At 59.2% G+C, this 17,826-nt stretch overlaps 1 protein-coding gene across 3 annotated transcripts; it reads right to left on the bottom strand.

The window, feature by feature from the left end:
- Positions 1-24: 24 nt before the first annotated feature.
- TNS2 (tensin 2) lies at positions 25-16,484 on the bottom strand. 3 transcript variants are annotated; one of them, XM_036251920.1, is made up of 29 exons: positions 16,465-16,484; positions 11,768-11,876; positions 11,260-11,297; positions 10,348-10,386; positions 9,995-10,033; positions 9,769-9,818; positions 9,385-9,556; positions 9,037-9,087; positions 8,598-8,720; positions 8,448-8,512; positions 7,554-7,637; positions 6,632-6,744; positions 6,484-6,544; positions 6,141-6,216; positions 5,772-5,901; positions 5,604-5,669; positions 5,421-5,534; positions 4,039-5,250; positions 3,757-3,907; positions 3,066-3,649; positions 2,855-2,944; positions 2,398-2,523; positions 2,112-2,204; positions 1,928-2,005; positions 1,725-1,802; positions 1,121-1,289; positions 958-1,026; positions 787-816; positions 25-655 (listed from the first exon to the last, which is right to left on the bottom strand). In XM_036251920.1, the coding sequence occupies exons 7-29, from the start codon at positions 9,532-9,534 to the stop codon at positions 517-519; spliced, it is 3,852 nt and encodes a 1,283-aa protein (XP_036107813.1). In that variant the 5' UTR covers positions 9,535-9,556; positions 9,769-9,818; positions 9,995-10,033; positions 10,348-10,386; positions 11,260-11,297; positions 11,768-11,876; positions 16,465-16,484; the 3' UTR covers positions 25-516. The 3 variants fall into 3 exon arrangements, with proteins under 3 accessions (XP_036107813.1, XP_036107812.1, XP_036107811.1); XM_036251919.1 differs by lacking the exon at positions 16,465-16,484 and adding an exon at positions 14,566-14,619; XM_036251918.1 differs by lacking the exon at positions 16,465-16,484 and adding an exon at positions 13,533-13,896.
- Between the last annotated feature and the right edge of the window lie 1,342 nt (positions 16,485-17,826).

Genomic DNA, 17,826 nt, shown 5'->3' on the forward strand with positions numbered 1-17,826 from the left:
TCCTGTGAATAGGCACGACTCCAATTCCAAAGTAAACATTATAGAAATTCTTTATTATTAGACAAAAATAGACTCTCTCCCCCCCCTTTCCATGTGATTCCACTCTGATCTCTCTGCTCAGAGGGGAAGGCAGAGGAGGGAGGACTTGCTCCTCACACCTCTCCCTTCCCTGCCGTGCTGGGACCTGCCGCTGGGTAGAACTGGCTCGTCTCCAGGGCTGATGTTGTGCAGGTGGGACTGTCCTGATCCCTTCCAGAGCTCAACTGCTGATCCTCCTCACCCTTCACATGCCCATCTCTGCCATCTGCTCACGTGCAAGGTCATCTCATGGGCCCGTCCACTTAGCTTAGCAGGTTGGGGGCAGGGAAGGAGGCAGTGTCCCAGGCTGATGCCCACTCCCTGTCCTAAGGGAGGGGGCTGGTTCCTGGGTCTCCAGGGTCCAGGCCAGGGGAAGTGAGGGCTGTGGGGTGCTGGGAGGGATGCAGTGTTGACGTGGGCTCAGCTCGTGGCCTGCCTTCATTTTCTCTGGCCCAGTAGAACTTTGGTGATGAAGGTGACAATGGCGCCTGCAGGCTGATCTGGGTCAAGCTCTGCAAAGAGGTGACACACATTCTCCCAGGGGCTTCCCGGCTTCTTGGCCACAAAACCAAAGATCCTAGGGGTACAAAGGCAGGGTTTGGAGGGGGCTCAGCACCCCTTCCACAAGGGACTACAGACCCTGTGTCCAGGAGGAAGGAGGCACCTCAGTCCCATGGAGGGAATAGAGTGTTCTAGTGGGAAGCTTACTTGGAGGTGGTCCCATCGGGGTTGGTCCATCTGCAGAAGGAAAAGAACTGTGAAGGAATGTACCCCAGGGAATGGCTACCAAAGGAGGCGCTGGGCCAGGGGACTGGTCTGTGAGGTCTGATGGGATGGGGGGGTGGTCTGTGGGAAGAGAAGGTTGGGAGGGAGAGTCACCTCCGGTCCTGAGGATCAGTGCTGGAGAAGGTGATGCTGTTCACTGGATAATGGCGGCGAAAGAAGAGCCTGCAAAGAGGAGAGAAGGAGGACTCGTACCCAGAAACTGGGATCCCAAGGGCCTAAACTTAGGGTTCTCTAGGGGCTCGGCACACATACTCACTTCCTTTGGTTGTCTGTCAGCGTAATGCCCTGGGCAGAGACCTTGAAGTGGACAACAGCTGGTGTTGGGCGGGGGCTGCAGCTCAGAGCTGCGGAGCTCGCCCGGGCGACCGCTTGGGGGCCCGTCAGAGACTCCGTCTCCACTGAAGTCAGGTAGAGCACACTGCAGGCTGTGGGGGCACGAAATGGGTTGGGGGAAGCACTGGCTCTGTCAGCCTCCAGATTGGTCTCCCCCTAGTGTCCCCACTCCACCCACTCTTGCACTTTCCCTGGCTAATGCTACTCAACATGCATTTGAATCACAAAGGTAACCTGCTAGAGCAGATTCTATGACTCCCCCAGGTCTACAGTCAGAAATCCTGGAAAGAGGCCTGAGAGTCTGCATTCTAATAAGTCCCCTCCCCACGATTCTCACGCTGATAAAATAGAACCTTGACTGAGGACCCCCTTATCCACCCTCCTTACAAACATGAGGCTCCCCGTGCCTTTATGGGTTTAAAAGCATCTGCTAGGGCCCATCCATCTCCAGGCCTTTCAGTGTCCTATGCTTGTATCGGCAGTGCCCCCTTGGTGCCCGGGGGAGGGGGAGTGGAGGAGGCTCCTACCGGCACCCTGACGCAGGAGATCTGCCGCGGTGCTCATGTTGGCGGGCACTGGGGCCTCGGGGGTCTCCTCCAGAGGATCTGAGGGGAAGGGCCAACAGGGCAGGTCAGCAGGGAGCCAAGGCAGGCTGGGAGCCAGGGTCCGGACTCTGCCTTTGGCTGCAGTGGGTGGGGAGAGGTGGAAGGGCAGACAGCGAAACACCTACCTTTGCTGGGAATGCGCAGGCAGCAGGGCAGAGACAGGGGGGAGATGGAGTGCTGGGAGACCAGGGCGGACAGGCTGCCTGCAGCGAGGTGAGAGAAGACCCAACTTCCCTTACCCCCTGAAATCCCTTGGCCTCCCTAACCGACCCAGTGTAGCTGCCTTCCCCCCAAGCCCCTGCTTCTTACCAAAGTAGGGCTCACTGGGACAACCCTTGATCTTCACCCCTTTGGGCCCAGTTTCAATGAGAAAATGGCGGACCAGCTGTTCCAAGGGGTCCCCTGAGAGGCCAGGAGAGGAAAGCCTTTATCAGATTCCAGGTTCCTGCCTTCTATCCTGCTGGGATTCTTTCCAGAGCATGAGAGTCACTTCCTGCCCCTCCCACCAAGAAGTGGCCGGGCCCATACCCCTCGTCTTGCCTCTGTGCCTGCCCCACTCCATTCCCCTTCTCTCTTAGGTTTGGGCATTCTGTACCTTTCCAGGGCTGGGCACTGGGTGGGGGTGTAGCCACCTTGAGGGCCAGCCCATAGGCTCCTTGGAATGAATGACTGTCCCTGATGAGGAAGGCCCCAGGGTCCTTGTCCTTCAGCAGGGCAATGGCTGGGGGAGGCAGGAGAATAACTTTTCAGAGTGGCTGACTGAGCCCCGTGAAGCCCCTGCCCCACCCTGCTAGCCAGCTCCCAGGCCCTCGTCCTGACAGCTGTGGCAGTGCTGGGCATCTGGGTACAGAACTTTAGAATTAACAGGGCATTGGCAACATTACATGTTCACCTCCTTGGGCACAAAGCCGAGCATCACCTGCTAGTGAGAAGCTCAGCTCAGAGTAAACACTGATGGGAGGAGGAGGATGCCACCTGGAGGGCTGCACTGGGTACAGAGCCGCCTGACGGAGCCGAGCGAGTGGCAGCGGCGGGGCGGGCTGGCTTCTTACCTTGGTCACGGGACAGGTGTGGTTTGTACCAGAATTTGGATGTGTCCTGGACAAACTTGACGTTGCTCTGGCTCTCTTGCATTGGGGGCTCTAGGACAGGGAGGGACTGAGTTTGGCCTCAGGGCTCCCAAGTCCCCACAGCATGCCCCTCCGTGGGAAAAAGGGTTCTTGTAAGGTGGCCCTCCCACCCCATCCCTCAAGGCCTTTATACCTGGGGGTTGAGGGGTGTTATCTGGGAGCTGAGGTGCAAAGGTGACATGGTGACTGGTGCCTCTGGGTGGTGGTGATGCCTGCTCTGGGCCCCAGGGGCCTGGCTGTTGCCCAGGCCCCGGCAGGTGGCGTTTCTCAGGAAGTGGGGGCTGGGTGGGGCTGCTGATCTCATAGGATGCCGCCGAGGGAAAGGCAGGTGTGGGTGAGCTCTGGGGTGGCTCAGGGCTGGCCACAAGCCAGGGCATCTGGGTAGGCACAGGAGTAAGGGGGGACCCATCCGGGCTGTCCGGCGGCTCTCGAAGGCCCTGCCAGGGGGCATGGCGGAGGCCGGGCAGCGTGGTGGGCACAGGGCCCCTTGGACTGCCACTGTCTGAGCAGCCCCCAGGACTCCTCTCCTGAGGCCAGTCATTGGGTGAGCTGGGTGGGGAGGTCGGGGAGAAAGGGCCCGGAGGCTCAAGCCCACTTCTTGATGACAGCTCAGGAGGCTTTTCAGCACCTCCCTGGGCTACTGGCAGCAAGGCCTCTCCAGGACTCAGTCTCTGAGTGGGTGCCAAGGTGGGGGACCTGGTGTCCTGCCGTCGGGTGCTGCGGGGAGAGAGGGCAGGTGGTCAGCCGGTTCTCAGAGCCCCTGTTGTGAACTGCCCCCAGCCCCAGCCTTCAGTGTCTACTTGGACAAGGAGGTGCTTGTCTACCTTTCCTTGCCCTGGACTGGGCTGCTGGTGTGCAGGGGTGTGGAGGGACCAGACATCTCTGAAGAGGCATTGCATGGGGCATCTCGGGGAGACCGAGGCAGGGTACTGTGCCTGCTGGGGCCCTCCCTCCAGGACGCTGGCTCAGGCGACTCTGCAGGGAGTAGAGGCTGTGAGTCAGGAACAGGCCTCTGTCTGGCTTAGTTCTTTCTCACTCTGTACCTTCCCAACCATAGTCCAGAACCCTCCTCTGCCCTGAGCACTCACCACCCCAGTGCCCCTCACCTGCAGATGCCAAGGGTCCTGCTGGGGCCAGGTGCCCGGGCAGTGGATACCTGTCCCCTCCCTCCTCTGCAGGGATCTCGTAGCTCAGCTTCCTGGATGGTGGGTAGGGTGGGCTGCCCGGCGAGATGGAGCCAGCTCGTGGGGAGTGGGCACCAGGGCTGGGATACCCTCTGCCCTCGCCTGCAGAGCCACAGCTGTGAGGCACCCTGCCATATGCTGGGCAGTAACTGGGAACTGCCCCTCCATAGCCGTATGTCACCAAGGCAGGGTACCCTGGATGCCCATACCGGCCTTCAGGGCACATGGCGTAGGAGCAGCCCTCATGCCCTTCTTCGCCTGCCTTGGTTAGCTTCAGGCAGCTGTAGTCAGGTATCGGGGCATGGTGATGCCCGCAAGCCGGCACCAGCAGGGGTAGTGGGTGCCCAGACCGTACCGGGTGCAGAAGGGGCTTGCCGGCCTCACTCGCCCACCCCTCTCCAGCTTCCCTCTCCAGCCGTAACCCATACAGAGCCGTGGTGGGCAGCGCCACCTTCTCCTGACAAGCAGGACAGGAGCACAGGGCAGGCAGACCAGGGTCCTCCAGGATCACCACCTCCCGGTAGCCTGGGGAGCGGTAGCCGAAGTCCCCAGCGGTTGGTTTCCCCAGCTCAGGGGGGTAGGGGTACGGCCCCTCAGACAGCGACCTGCAGAGGCGCCTCTTCTCCACAGAAGGCTCGGCATAGCCCTGGGCGGGCCCCTCGTATCCCCCATAGGCCAGCCGCCGCCTCTCCAGGGTTCCCTCTGGCTGGTAGTATCCCCCGTTGGGGACCCCGCAGGGTTCCCGGTAACCCTGGCGGCAGGAACAGTGGCGGCTGAGGGCAGGTCTGTGGCCTGAATATGTTCCAATGTGGGTGCCTCCACTCGCAGGGGGGTGCTCTTCATCATCCAGGATAGCTGTCTCGCGCCCAGCCCCCCGACCCCCACTGGCCACTCCACAGCCTCCCAGGAGGCGATCTAGCTCCTGCCGCTCAGCCGCCGTTGGGGGTGGCCGGCCAGGGGACTCTGCCGCTGGCTCAGTGGTGAGCGTGGATGAATGGCCAGAGTCGCTGCTGACAGACAGCAGAGGGGGTGGGGGCAGCTCTGGAGAGGGCGCTGGTGGGGTCTGCCGGGGGGCTCGCAGCACCTGGGCATAAGGACTGCCATCTAGGGGGCCGTGGGTATGGGTCAGGGAGCCTGAGTGAGGAGAAGAAGGGTGGGCGGGCAGGGAGAAGAGAGCGTTAATGAGAGGGGACTGCCCTGGACACTCCAGCTCAGGGGGTATCTCTTGGGAGGTAGAGCTGCCTGGGGAGGAGTGCATCCCCCAAACCTCCACCTCCCACTGCCCCTGGACCTGGGGCACACACCGTCCACACTGTCCTCATGGTGCTGGTTGAAGTTCTCATAGGAGTCCCAGCGCACCGCGGGCTCTGCTGTGTTGTAGTCAACAGTGACCGAGGGGTCGTTCCGTGGGGTGTTGCCTGTGAAAGGCCCAAGTGGTGAGAAGCAGGGACGCAGCCTTCAGCCCTGACCCCAGGCCCTGCTCTTACCTTTGATCTTCTCAGGGCTGGAGGAGAAGACAAACTCCACTGAAGCTTGGAAGGGGAACCTCTCATCTGTGAGGAGAGGACAGTGAAAAGCCCGGTCCCCCGCCCACCTGCTTGCCTGCCCCACCGCCTCCCGGACTCTAGCCCTCGTGCTACTTGTCTCTGACTCACCAGTCCAGGCCTCATCCAGCTGGTCTTTGGGAAAGGTAAGCCGTGGTCCGTGGATGGTGCATGTGTGGAACTGGACTCGGAACACAAGGGTCCGGTCTGTCCCCCGGCCACCCTTGTGATAGCATGTCACCTGGGTGAGGGAGACAGGTCGGGTCCTCATGTCGTTACACCTCCTCTGTGCTTCCGCCCTGGGGACTGCCTGGACACAGCTCTGCCCTGCCTCAACCTCAAGGTGACCCCCACTCAGGGACTCCCTTTTTGCCCCCGATGTGGATTGAATTCATGATTCACTAGAGATTGAGCTGCTGGCAGGAGACAACACCACCCCTGTCCCACCTCCAAGACCCTTTGTTGGCAAGGCCCCCTCACCATGACGTCGCCTTTGAGGAGGAGGGCTGGCTCCAGGCCAATGCAAAGCTGTTGGGGACCAGAGCCTGCAATGCGACTGGAAGACAGGGGAAAGCAGAACTGAATCAGAGGCCCTCGGGCTCAGTGGTGGCCATGAAGAGTCAGGAGGGACTTGGGAGATGGGAGTCTGAGCCCTGAGTGAAAGACCTTTAGGGAGCCTCAGCTTCCCTATCTGTAAAATGGATCCCATGGTGGTATAGGTTTTCAGGTACAGTGGCTAGAGCTGGAGGCCCAGGTGTCTGGGGAGGTTGGAGAAACGGAGCTGGAGCCCAGGGGAGTAGGGGCCTGGGGACATAGCACTCACTAGATTCCAGATGTGTAGACGAGCTGCATGGACTGGTAGATCTTGAGGAAGGGCTGGAAACCTGGAGGGGCAAGAAGGCATATGAAGGGGGCTGAGTGAAGGAGGTGGAGGAACAGCCCCCCATGGAGTATATCCCAGGTAGACTCACCTGTGCCAGGCTCAAAGGCTGGCAGCATGGGCACAAGCACATAGTGCAGGAAGAGAGGGCTGCTGTTCATTCTGATGGAGCCGGACAGCAGACCACTGAAGTAGCTGATATATCTGAAGCGGAAGGTGGGGTATGTGTGTGTGTGTGTGTCAAGAAGAACGAACATAAGCCCCTTCCTCTGGAAGTTCTCTTGTTGCATTTCAACTGTGCACACCCCCACCCATCCTCGGAAGGCCTGCCCTTCTCCTCAGTATTTCCCTCCCATTCCAGCCACCAGAAAGTTCTTCCTTGTTTCTAACCTCAATCCTTCCTGCTGCTTCAAAGGTTTTGTACTTGCTGCCCCCTTTGCCTAGGATGCTCTTCCCCCAGAACTTATAGAGGCAGAACTTGCAAGTCTCTCTTCATCATAAGACTCAGCTTTATTTTCTTCACAGCACTTGTCATCATCCAAAATGATCTCATCACCCTGGCCAGTTAGGCTCAGCAGTTAGAGCGTCAGCCCAAGGACCAAAGAATCTCAGGTTCGATTCGGGTCAAGGGCACATACCTGGGTTGCAGTTTGGTCCCAGCCCTGGTCGGGGTCATGCGGGAGGCAACCAATCGATGTGTCTCTCTCACATCACATAGATGTTTCTCTCTCTCTCTCCCCACCTCCCACTCTATCTGAAGATAAATGGAAAAATATATCCTCGAGTGAGGATGAAAAATAAAATAAAAACAAAATGATCTTGTCTATTTATCACAGGTTTATTGCCTTCTACTCCACTGGTATGTAAGGTTCATAACAGCAAATTTGTTGTTCTGAAATCTCCGCACTTGGCACAGAGCTGGCATATCGGGGTGCGCCACTAAAGTGTGCTATGTGAATGAGAAAGCCATGGCAGGAGCTGCTCCTCCGGCCTATACCCCCCAGGCTGCTCACCGGCGCTGTGAGGGCTGCAGCTCTGTGGCCACCTTGTCCTCGCAGAACTTCCGCATGGTAAGAGTGGCCAGTGCCTGGTCTGCCCTGGGGAGAGCAAACAAGTGCAGGGGATGAGGGGCTGGTCTCTACCTTGGTCTCCCATACCTAAACCCCAGCGAAAGATGAGAGGTGACCCCAAGTCTACAGGAAGCCTACTGTAGTGGTAAAGAGAACTAGAAACCCCACATAAGTCATTTGACTAGTTGTTGGACCACAAACAATTGTTCCCTGAGCTTTAGTTTCCTCATCTGTAAAATGGGGCAATAAAACCATATTATGGGTTGAATTGTGTCCCCCCCAAAAGATATGTACCTCAGAATGTGACCTTATTTGGAAATAGGGTCGTTGCAGATGTAATTAGTTAAGATGTCATACTGGAGTAGGGTGAGCCCTTAATCCAATATGATTGATGTCCTTAGAAGAAGAGAAGACACACAGACACACAGGAAGAAAGTCATGTGACGATGGAGGCAGAGATCGGAGTGACGTAGCTACAAGCCAAGGAACACTAAGGATTGCTGGCCACCACCAGAAGCTAGAAGGAGGCAAGGAAGGGTTCTACCCAGGGTCTCAGAGGGAGTGAGGCCCTGCTGACACCTCAGTTTTAGACGTCTAGCCTCCAGAACTGTGACAATACATTTCTGATGTCTTAAGCCACTTAGTTTGTGGCATTTTGTTACAGCAGCCCCAGAGAACTGTGAAGTACAAATGAGAAAAAGGAGGTGGCAATGCCAAGTTTATAGTAAATGGCTCTCTGAACACAGAGGTGGGGCTTCCGGGGAGATGGGGTTGTCAAGAACCAGCTGGAAGAAGGGCTTTTGGGGAAGGGGCCACTCAAAGGCAGGGGAGCCTCACCCTGCAGAGATCTTGCTGTAGTGCATGTAGGCAGAGACGATGACCCCGAGCTTGCTCTTGCTCCCCTATGGATAGAGACAGGGATAGAGGGCCTGCTGGAGCCCCGGGCTGAGGGCATCCCAGCCCTGCCAACCTGAGGTCCCAGCCCACCTTGCAGTACAGTACGACCACATGCTGTGGGTCAGCACTGAGCCAGGTCTCCATGGCTTTGCAGATGGAGCACAGCTTGTCCAGGGGTGGCGCATGCAGCTCAGGCCAGCCAAAGTCCTGGACCTGGGTGGGGGGTGCAGGAGTGAAACTGGGAATGAGAGCCATAAGCGAAGAGATGGGAGTAAAAAGGAACAGGACACAGGGGTCTGGGACAAGGTCAGCCTCTTGGATGTCCAACACAACAGCCTCAATACTTTCCTCACCTGTACAGTGGGTTCATACCTGATGCACCATGCTTTGGAGTGTCTCACAAGTATACATGTCATATGAGAAAGTGCTTAAGAGTGAAGTAGATGCCAATTGCTACGGTTAATAACCAGGAGGCTGGGGGCTTCTGGGGTGGGGATAATTCAGTTCAATGGCTTCAATCCCCTCCTACCTTGGGGTTTAGGCGGGTCAGGTCATGTCTTTTTTCTGAAAGGTTGAAGAGCTGCAAGAAAAGGGCGGAGGGCTTAGACCTGACGCAGCGAGGCGCGGTGGTGCATGGACACAGTAGCACCCCGCTGTAGCCCTAAGAGTCTCCAAAATGGGGAGGTTGCTAACGCCCTGCCCAGCTGTGATAGCCAGGTGGTCTTCGCTCCAGATCGGTTCCAGCTGCGCCTGGGCCACTGTCCTCTAGAGCCGCCCCCGGCCCCGCCTCCGAGGGACTGACTGTCAGGCCGCAGCCGTGCCCATGGGGGCCTTCCAGCCCTCTCATTGGCTGACTGCGGTAGGCCCCGCCTCTCACCAGGTACTTGTCGCGGTGCTTGGATTGCAGCACGTGAGCCAGCTCCCGCAGGTGGCTCCGGTGTCGCTCCTCGTCTGGCCGCGCCGGGAAGGCGGCGGCCAGGATCCGCTCGGTCACGTAGGTGAGGTCCAGGTCCCAGCGGCGCTCCATGAGCGGGTCCAGGCTGAAGCTCCTGGAAGGAGTGAAGCCTGCATGAGGAACGGAGGGCGGGTTCCCAAGGGGGGCTGGTGTGATGGAAGGGCCTCCGGGTTCCTGAGGGTGGGTGGGACCGCTTAGGGGCGTGGGGCTCTCCCGGAGAACTTTGTTGGGGGGCACTGCCCTGGGCTGAGGTGTGGGGACAGCGGAAAGGGCTCATGTGGGACCACCTTCGGCGCCCTCACTTACCTGGGCAGAGTGCTGCGCTGCTTTGAATGGTTCAGAGACTTGGTGGATCCCTGGTGGATGAGATAAGATGAGATAAGCATTCAGAGATTCGGTGGGTCCCTTCCTCCTCTGAAACAGGTTCCCCCTCCAGAGTTCCATGAACTTTTGTCCTCAGAAGAAACCTAGGTCCTTACTGCCAGAGCTGCCTGCTTCTGCCCCCACCCCGCCCCCTCCAGCATCACCTTACCAGGTGCTCTATGCGCCTCACAGGGGCCGTGTTTCTCCGCTAGGTGGAGCCGGGGGAGGAAAAGGGAGTGGTTAGGGCTGGAGCAAGGACCCGTCTGGGCCTGGGGAAGTGGAGACAGCCTGCCAGGGTCCCTGTGTGGGCTGTATTGGGCAAAGGGAGAAGAGTCCTAGCCCCCAGCAGGCCCAGAGGATAAGAACAGCGGAGGGCTCAGGCATTTTTTCCCTCTCTCAGGATGACCAATACCCACAGTAGTCCACTCAAGGTAACCTCCTGCCCCCCTCCCATGGCCACCAGACCTTTGGACCCTGCAGCCAGGTTCCTTGGCCCCCCCGTCCATCCCAGAGCACACTCACCAGCTCTGCAGGAGGCAAGGCCTGACAGGGTGAAGTCACCTGCAAGGAGACCTGAGTGAGGGCTAAGCTCCCGGTGAAATGGGCTCTCCTGGGCTTAAGGATAGGGCCGCCCCTCAGCTTCAGCAGGGTGGAGGGGCTGTCAGGAGATGGGCGCAGGCTCCAGCTGAAGTTCCTCTATTTAAGGGAGCCTCCCCTCTGGCCTCTAGGTCCCTCAGCCCAGGCCCCCCACTTGTTGCTCTTGGCTCCCAGCCCCATGCCCACACAGACCCCCATTCATCCAGCTGCAGGGCAGGAGTTATATATAGAGCCATGCAGGCAGGCCATGGCCAGGGACGGACACTGGTCTCTTTCACCGGGAGACCCCGCCTTTGGGCTCACAGCTCCCCTAAGTTGGCTCCAAGGCCCTGGGAACCCCCACACTGCAGGAGGGGAACCAGAGAACCTCCTCAGGGATGGGGCTGTCTCAGGTCCCCAGTGGACAGTGGGTGACATCTACAGCTTGTATTTTGCCCAGTCCCTTCAGGGCCCAGGACAGGACCCACCCAGGCATCCTGAGGCCCCTTCCCCAGGGAAGGCACAGCCCATCCGGCTGCCCAGTCTTTGAAATCCTGCTCCGCCACCCACCCACCCCACCCTTCCTCCTCCTCATTCATTCCCCACCCCCACCCTCTTGCCAGCTGCAGCCTGGGCACCGCACCAAGACAAACGCTGTCTAGCTGTCCACTGGCCTGGGCCAGACCTCCAGGGGGTGGAGTAGGGTGGTTCTTAAAGGGCCCAGCACAGCACCCTCTCCCACTCCAGCAGGGGTTCCCCAGTGATGAGACAGGTGGAGGGTTGATGCCAGTGTGGCTGGAGAAGCCTGTTTCAAAGGAGGAAGGGACCCTAGTCCCCTTCCCCCCACCAGGTACCCACCTTTGCTTCACATTTTCTGTGTGTGGCCACCTTGCAGACTAGAGGGGAATAGAGAGGGGAGGGGTTAGCAGGGGCCTTCTGGGGCAGTGGAAGGGGTGACCCTCTCCCATCTCCCCAGGCCCTGGGACTTTCAGGACTCCGGCTGTATTGAGATGGAGTGGGGAGCAGGGGCAGAGAATGGCAGTGGGGCACTACTGCCCAGGTCAGGATGGGAGGGAGCCAGGGTCATGTTCTAGGCTGGGTAGGGCTGAGAAGGAAGAGAGAGCGGGAAGTCCCCAGTCACAGGTCAGGGTGGGAAAGAAGGTATACTGGGGTCTCCTGGGTTGCTGGGGGTGTTCGTCATGGGGAGCTAGGGTTCAGAAGGGAGGCAGCTGCCTCTAGGCTCCCACGCTCTGATCCAGGGGCGGCATGCACATTATGTTCCTATTCTGTGCATCTGCCTGCTGGAGTTGTGTGACACAGTGGTGCTGGGTGGAGACTCTCAGTGTCACAGAACAGGGTGCCTCACCTCTGCACGAGACGCCCGTCCCATCGATGGTCACCTTACACACTGCACAGACCGGTGATTTCTTCCGGAAAACCTTCTCCCGGAAGCTATGTGGCTCAGCTTTCCTAGGCTAGGGGTGGAGGGACAGACACAGACAGAGGTGTTTGTTCCTAGTGGGCCCATCTCCAGGATTGGGCCGAAGCCTTACCACTGCACTGGTTCCTTTCTTCCTCCATCTTGACTGAAGTGCCTAAACTGGTAGGACACACTTGGCCACAGCTGTTTCCGGCCAGTTGTGGGGCCTGTCCTTGACAGTGCATGGAATCTGGCCCCTTGCGTCAGCCTCGCTGGGTCAGCTCCTCCCCAAGGGATCACTTTGGTCCCTCACGTGGCTGTGGTGTGTGATATGCTTGTGGTCACTACCCCCCCACCAGAGAGCTTTCCTCCTGGTGGAGGGTGCTCTCTTACTCTTCTCTATGAGGCCACCTGTTTCTCCTCCCATCATACCCCCCCTCCATGGAGGCTAATGTGCAGAGTGAGCAGCAAAGGGTCCAGACATGAATGTAGGATGACAGTCACTCAGCAGTACCCAGACTGACCTGGCAGGAGTGGCCTCAGCCAGTCCTGCTCCCCTGGCTCCTGCAGTCCCCACGCTCTAGGCAGCTGACATGCCCTCCCTCTCCCCCGCTGCCCCCTCCTTCCCGCAAGAACAACATGTTTACTCATTGTGCATTGAGGCTGCAGGCAGAAGTTGTGTAAGAAGGTGGGTGGTAGTGCTGGAGGGAGAGGAAGACTAAGGCATGACATTGGGGAAAATATTTAGCAGCCTTGCTACTTCTGAATGTAGTGAGCACCCTGTCATTTGAGGAGGTTCAAGTGGGATTCCAGCATTGAATGAAGGAGGGGTGGGCCAGATGTGTGGATGTTGACCCCTCCCCACCCAGATGTGCAATGAGGCAGGAGGCTGGGCCTACTTCAGTCCCATCCCTCCCACTGTGTTTCACTCCTCCCATCCTCTTTCTGGGGACCATTTGCCTCCTTGCCTCCTCTCTCCTACCTGATTTTTCTCCTCTGGAGTTCAAATTCCTGCCCCCTTCCCTTCTATAGTATTGTCTCATGCTGCTTTTGGGGTAAGGCTGAGAAAATGTGGGGAAAGGGAGTGATGGGGCCTTCAGGCCCCCCAGCCGGGTCCTCCAGGCAGCACCTCTGGTCTCTTGGCTGTCTGTCCCTGAAACAGCTGGACTAAACCAGCCGCTGCTCTCCTAAACTGGACCAACCTTGCTGGACCCACTGGGAAACTTGGGTGTATTTGCCATGAGTGGCACACAGGGACAGTATCAGTGGAAAGCAAAGCCCAGAGCCTAAAGCACTCCTGAGACCTGGCTGCCTCCCCTCCTCCCCCCATCATTTCCCCTAAACTTCTCAGCTTGGGGAAGGAGCCTGGTCTGAGCCTTGCCCGGGAGCTCCAGGGTAGTATCCAGAAAGGTCCTACAATGAAGTATACCAAGATGCCGGTGAAGGGGCCAGGATCCCCCAGGGTTGGCCTGGGCTAGGGCAGGGAGGTGAGAGAGGAGCCAAAACATACTGGTTCTGCTCTAGCACAAACTTCTGCTGCTCCTGCCACAGCCCTGGCCATCCCAAAGGGGCAGAGTAAAGAGGGAATGCAGGGTAAGGGGAGAAGGCTGGAGGAGAGGGTCTGGCCTGGCAATCTTATCCCCTGGCCCCCGCCCCCACTGCCCACACCTCCACCCCGCCCCTCCTCTGCCCTGCTGGTGGGTACTCCTACCCTGCTGGTGGCCCGGCTGCTGTCCCTCCTCCCCAGGGCTCTGAGCAGCCTCTCCACGGGGCCGCTGGACTTCATGGTGTCCTGTCCGGCTGGCTGGGGTGCCGCCGCAGGCCCTGAACAATGCTGGGGCCAGGCCTGGGGCTTCCTGGAAGCAGCCTGGCGGAGGCAGCCGCTTCCCCTGGGTGGAGGGTAGGCTGTCTGGCTGGTGTGAGGAGAAGCCCAGCCCTGGAAGCGGAGGGGAGTACAGGCGGGAAGGGGGCAGGTCGCTGCTCCAGGAAGTGGGGTGGGGGGAGGATGTGGGGGAGGCCAGGAGATCAGATTCCCAGGATCTACCCTGCTGGGAGTGTCAGCCCAAGATCTTTTGCCCCCCACCCCTCTTGCTTTGGAGCTGCCTCATACCCAGGGATCCATCCTATCCAGGGATCTGCACAGATCCAAAGATCCAGCTTCTCTACCCCTCCCGGTGTGATGGGGCAGGGTGGGGGTTGGGTGGGAATTTAGGTCTCAGGGCAGAGCTCAAGAGCCAGTGGGGAACACCGAGTCCTGGCTAGGCCAGGCTTCCAGCCTGAACTCTCAGGCACTCCAGGGACTTCCGGTGGTGGTGGTGGTGGCTAGGGTGTGTGTATGTGTATGTGGGGGACTGGGGGGGGGGAGTGATGGTGGTGGTGAAAATCACTGTCTTGGCCAGCCCAGGATCCCAGGATCCGGAGAGCATCCTGCAGGGAAAATGGGACTGAGGGCCAGATTCCTGCCTCAGTTTCACTGGTTGTGAAGTAGGAAAAGGAAAACACCTATGTCCTCTCTTCTCTCATTCACACTGGAAGGCAAATTCCAGCCAGAAGACTGTTTTGCCCACAGGAGTGATCCATTCTCCCGCTCCAGCTCAAGGCATCTGAGGCCCTTTTTCTGACAGCCCCCAGCTGCTCTGCTCCTGACACAGTCCCCCGCTCACTCATTTCCCGGGCTTGGGCCCTGCCACTTGGGCCCTCCACCCAGGCCCTAGGGCTGCCTTCCCCCAAAGCCTGAGTACTACCTTCATGGCTCTCCTAGCTCTCCTCTCCTTCCTCAGTATCTGTCCCAGGACCTGAGGACTGGACAGGAGTCCCCCCTCCCCCCAACACATACTCCACACCCTTCCATGGGCCTCCTGCCTCCCTCCTGGGAACATGGCCAACTTCCTGTCCTGGGAGTCAAGAGAAGGAGGTGGATTGGGGCCTTGGAAATGAGGGAAATAATCTCCCAAAAATATAAGGGGTTAATGCTCTGGGGGTCCTCAGCCCCAAGCCTTGGACAAGCAGCCCCTTGAGCCGGCAAGAGCTGTCACTAGAAAGAATGTGCCAATATGCTCCCCCTCCCCCCCATTTGCATGGTATTTACTGAATGTCCCAGAGCTCAGGCAACTCCCCCAGCTCTGGCATCTCCCACTAGGTCCTTAGACTTCTCTCTCCCTCCCTCTTGCCCCTGGGGCCGGTCTAATCCTGCCTTCTCTGATGAGTTCCCTTATGGGAGCCCACTCAGGCCGCTTCTGTGTACCTGCCTGATCTGGGCTTCACCTCAGTTTTCTCATGAAGCTCTCATTCTCCTTCCAGGTCAGGAAGTCTGTCCCCAGGGTACCTTGCCCATAGGGAGGCATCGGAGTGGCAAAGCCTGGGCCCCTAGCCTGTAACTGGAGAGGGGCACTGGCTCTGCAACCCACTCCCACCCCACCAGCTCTGGCTGGGTCCCAGGACATTCCAGGACCTTGGCCAGTGTGGGCAACTGGGCCTGGCCTCATCCAGTCTCTCCAGCTCTGTTTGGGGGAGGAGAGGCACTGTGGTAGGGTGGATGGCCTTTCTCTGCTCCTATTGCTCAAACCCTGGCCAGGATCCCTCCAGCATGCTCCTTTCTACTCCTGCTCCATCTAGAGAGGCTGAAAGTCCCGTCCCCTCACCTGGCAGTCACCCTTATCTGCAACAGGTCTGCAAACATCTGTCCCTCACTCTTTTCTCCTGCGGGGTTCACTAACCCCTGTGGGTGGCCAGGGAAGCAAGACTGAGTCCTTCCCCACCACGTGAGGCACCTCTGGGGGAAGATGGAGTTGGGAGAGCACTGATTCCCCCAGCTTGTGCCTAGAGGAAAAGTAGCTCACTGGGACAGGGCGGGGAAGGCATTACCAGACCGGGGAGGACCCCTCTCCTGCCTGGAACATTCCAAAGCCTGTCAGCCTCTCCCCCAGCCTGGCCCCCATCGCACTCTGAAGCCCTGGGTTTGTTTGGAGAAACCCCTCCACCCACACTCCCCCTTCCTGGAAATAGCTGTGGTTGGATGAGAGGCCGGGAGCCCAGCCGCCACGGTGGGGTGAGGCCCAAGGAAGGAGAGAAGGAGGAAGGCGGGTCTATGGGTGTGCCCAGGAGGATCTAGAGAATTGAGAGTAGCAGCACAAGGGGGCCGAGGAGTGGGGCTGGAAAGTGAAATCAGCTTCTTTAGTGCCTGCTTTCTGCCTCAGTTTCCCCAGAGGTGAAGTAGAAAGAAAAACCCTCCAAGCACTCCCAGGCCGGGGCCAGAACGCGGCGCCAGAGTCCGGACCTCCGAGTGGGGGGCCACGTCCCACCACTCTGGAGGACCCGCGCCTGGTAAGGGGCGCACGGATTCGTGGTGGGACGCGGCAGCGCCGTGCCTGGGGGCGTGTGCGCACCAGGACGCACGAAGGCGTGATGGCCCGACCCGAGTGTGACTGCGGCCCGCGCCCCGCCCCCTGGTCACCTTCCCGGCTGCCAGCTGTCTGGGTTCGCCATGACCAGCTCATTCCCGGCCCCCAGCCCCGGGGCGCCAGCCCCGTTCCCGGCACCCCCTCGAGCCCCGGCGGCCTCGCGCCCCCTGGCGACCGCCCCCGGCACTGCCCCCTGGCCGTGACGCACAGGCCGCCGCCCTCCCGCCCCGAGCGGCCACTCACCTGCGGGGGGCGCCCGGCGGGGCGGGGGCGCGGCGGGGCGGGGCAGCAGCAGCAGCAGCAGGGGGAGCCCCCGGGCCAGCCCATCCCGGCCGGGCCCGCGCCGAGCGGCCGCGCGGGAGGCGCAGGAGGCGGGAGCGGGCGCCAGCGCTCCTGGGCTCCCTCCCGCCCTGCCGCGCCCGCGCCGCCCTCTCCTCCCTCCCGCGCTGCTCCCCTCCCTTTTGCCCCGCTCCAATCCCCACCTTCCGTCCGCTCCCGCCCCTCGCCCTCCTCTCTCCCTTCTCTCCCCACCTTCTGCAAATCCCGCTCACAAAGAGCTGCGAAGGAGGAGTGCAGAGACGCTGAGAAGCGCTCGGAGACGGGAAGAGACAAGAGATGGGGAGAGGGATTTTGAGGAAGGTTGCTCACGGAGGACACAGGCCAAAAAACCCACACAAGCCAGACAGACGCAGAAGAAAAGGTGGGCATAGGTCCAGAAGGTACTAGAAACAGGACAGAAAACTGCCTCTCTCGGATCGGCCCCTCCACAGGAGTGTATTTGGGATTGGGCCTGACCGCAAAGTCTGGACCCACCAGCGCGGCCTGGCCTGGTGCGGCTAGCGCCATCTAACCACCGAAGCGCTAGATTTAGATAAAGATACCTGGTGTCACCTGTGTTCCAAGGCTCTGGACACCCTTCCCTGGCCCTCTGCCTCATGGGAAACTTCTCAGGTGTCACCAGTTCTCCTCCAAGGACTTAGAGCTGAGGACCTCCACGTCAAGTTCACCCCCCCCCCCCACACACACACTCCACCATCACTAAGCAACTCCAGTCCATCCACTGCCCTGCTTTGCAGCTGGACAGTCACTCCCACTCCCTAGAAGACTTTAATAAAAGTCTTCCTCACATTTAACTCTAGTCTCAGGCTTCTAATGGATGCGGAGGTTCATTCTGTGGTTTAACATCATTCCCTTTCGCAGTGTCTGAATCTGGCACTGGATAGGAACTTCCTGTAATTGACTTAATGGGCCATGGGGCTGGTTTGAGTTGTGCCACCCCGGAGGGGAAGGTAAAGGAAAGGGATGTATTTCTAGAAGCTCTGCATCTATTTCCACTCCCAAATTCACCAATGTTCTTTAGCAGGGAGCACGAGCACTTCCTGAAGCTTTCTCCCTTTCTTCCCCTCCCTACTGGATTTTCCATGATGAAAACGTGGGGGGGGGGGGGGCGGCTGTGAGAGGGAGCCAATGCCCAGGGCTCAATGCCCAATGTCTGCTCAAAGCAGCCAGGACCACCAACTCTAAGGCCCTCCATCCTTTCTGTGCTCATCTTGCCTTTGGCAAAGGCTGGGAAGTCTGGTTCTGATTACCAGGGGGTGGAGCACC

This window comes from Molossus molossus, unplaced genomic scaffold (assembly GCF_014108415.1).
Source record: "Molossus molossus isolate mMolMol1 unplaced genomic scaffold, mMolMol1.p scaffold_m16_p_10, whole genome shotgun sequence".
Lineage (NCBI taxonomy): Eukaryota > Metazoa > Chordata > Mammalia > Chiroptera > Molossidae > Molossus > Molossus molossus.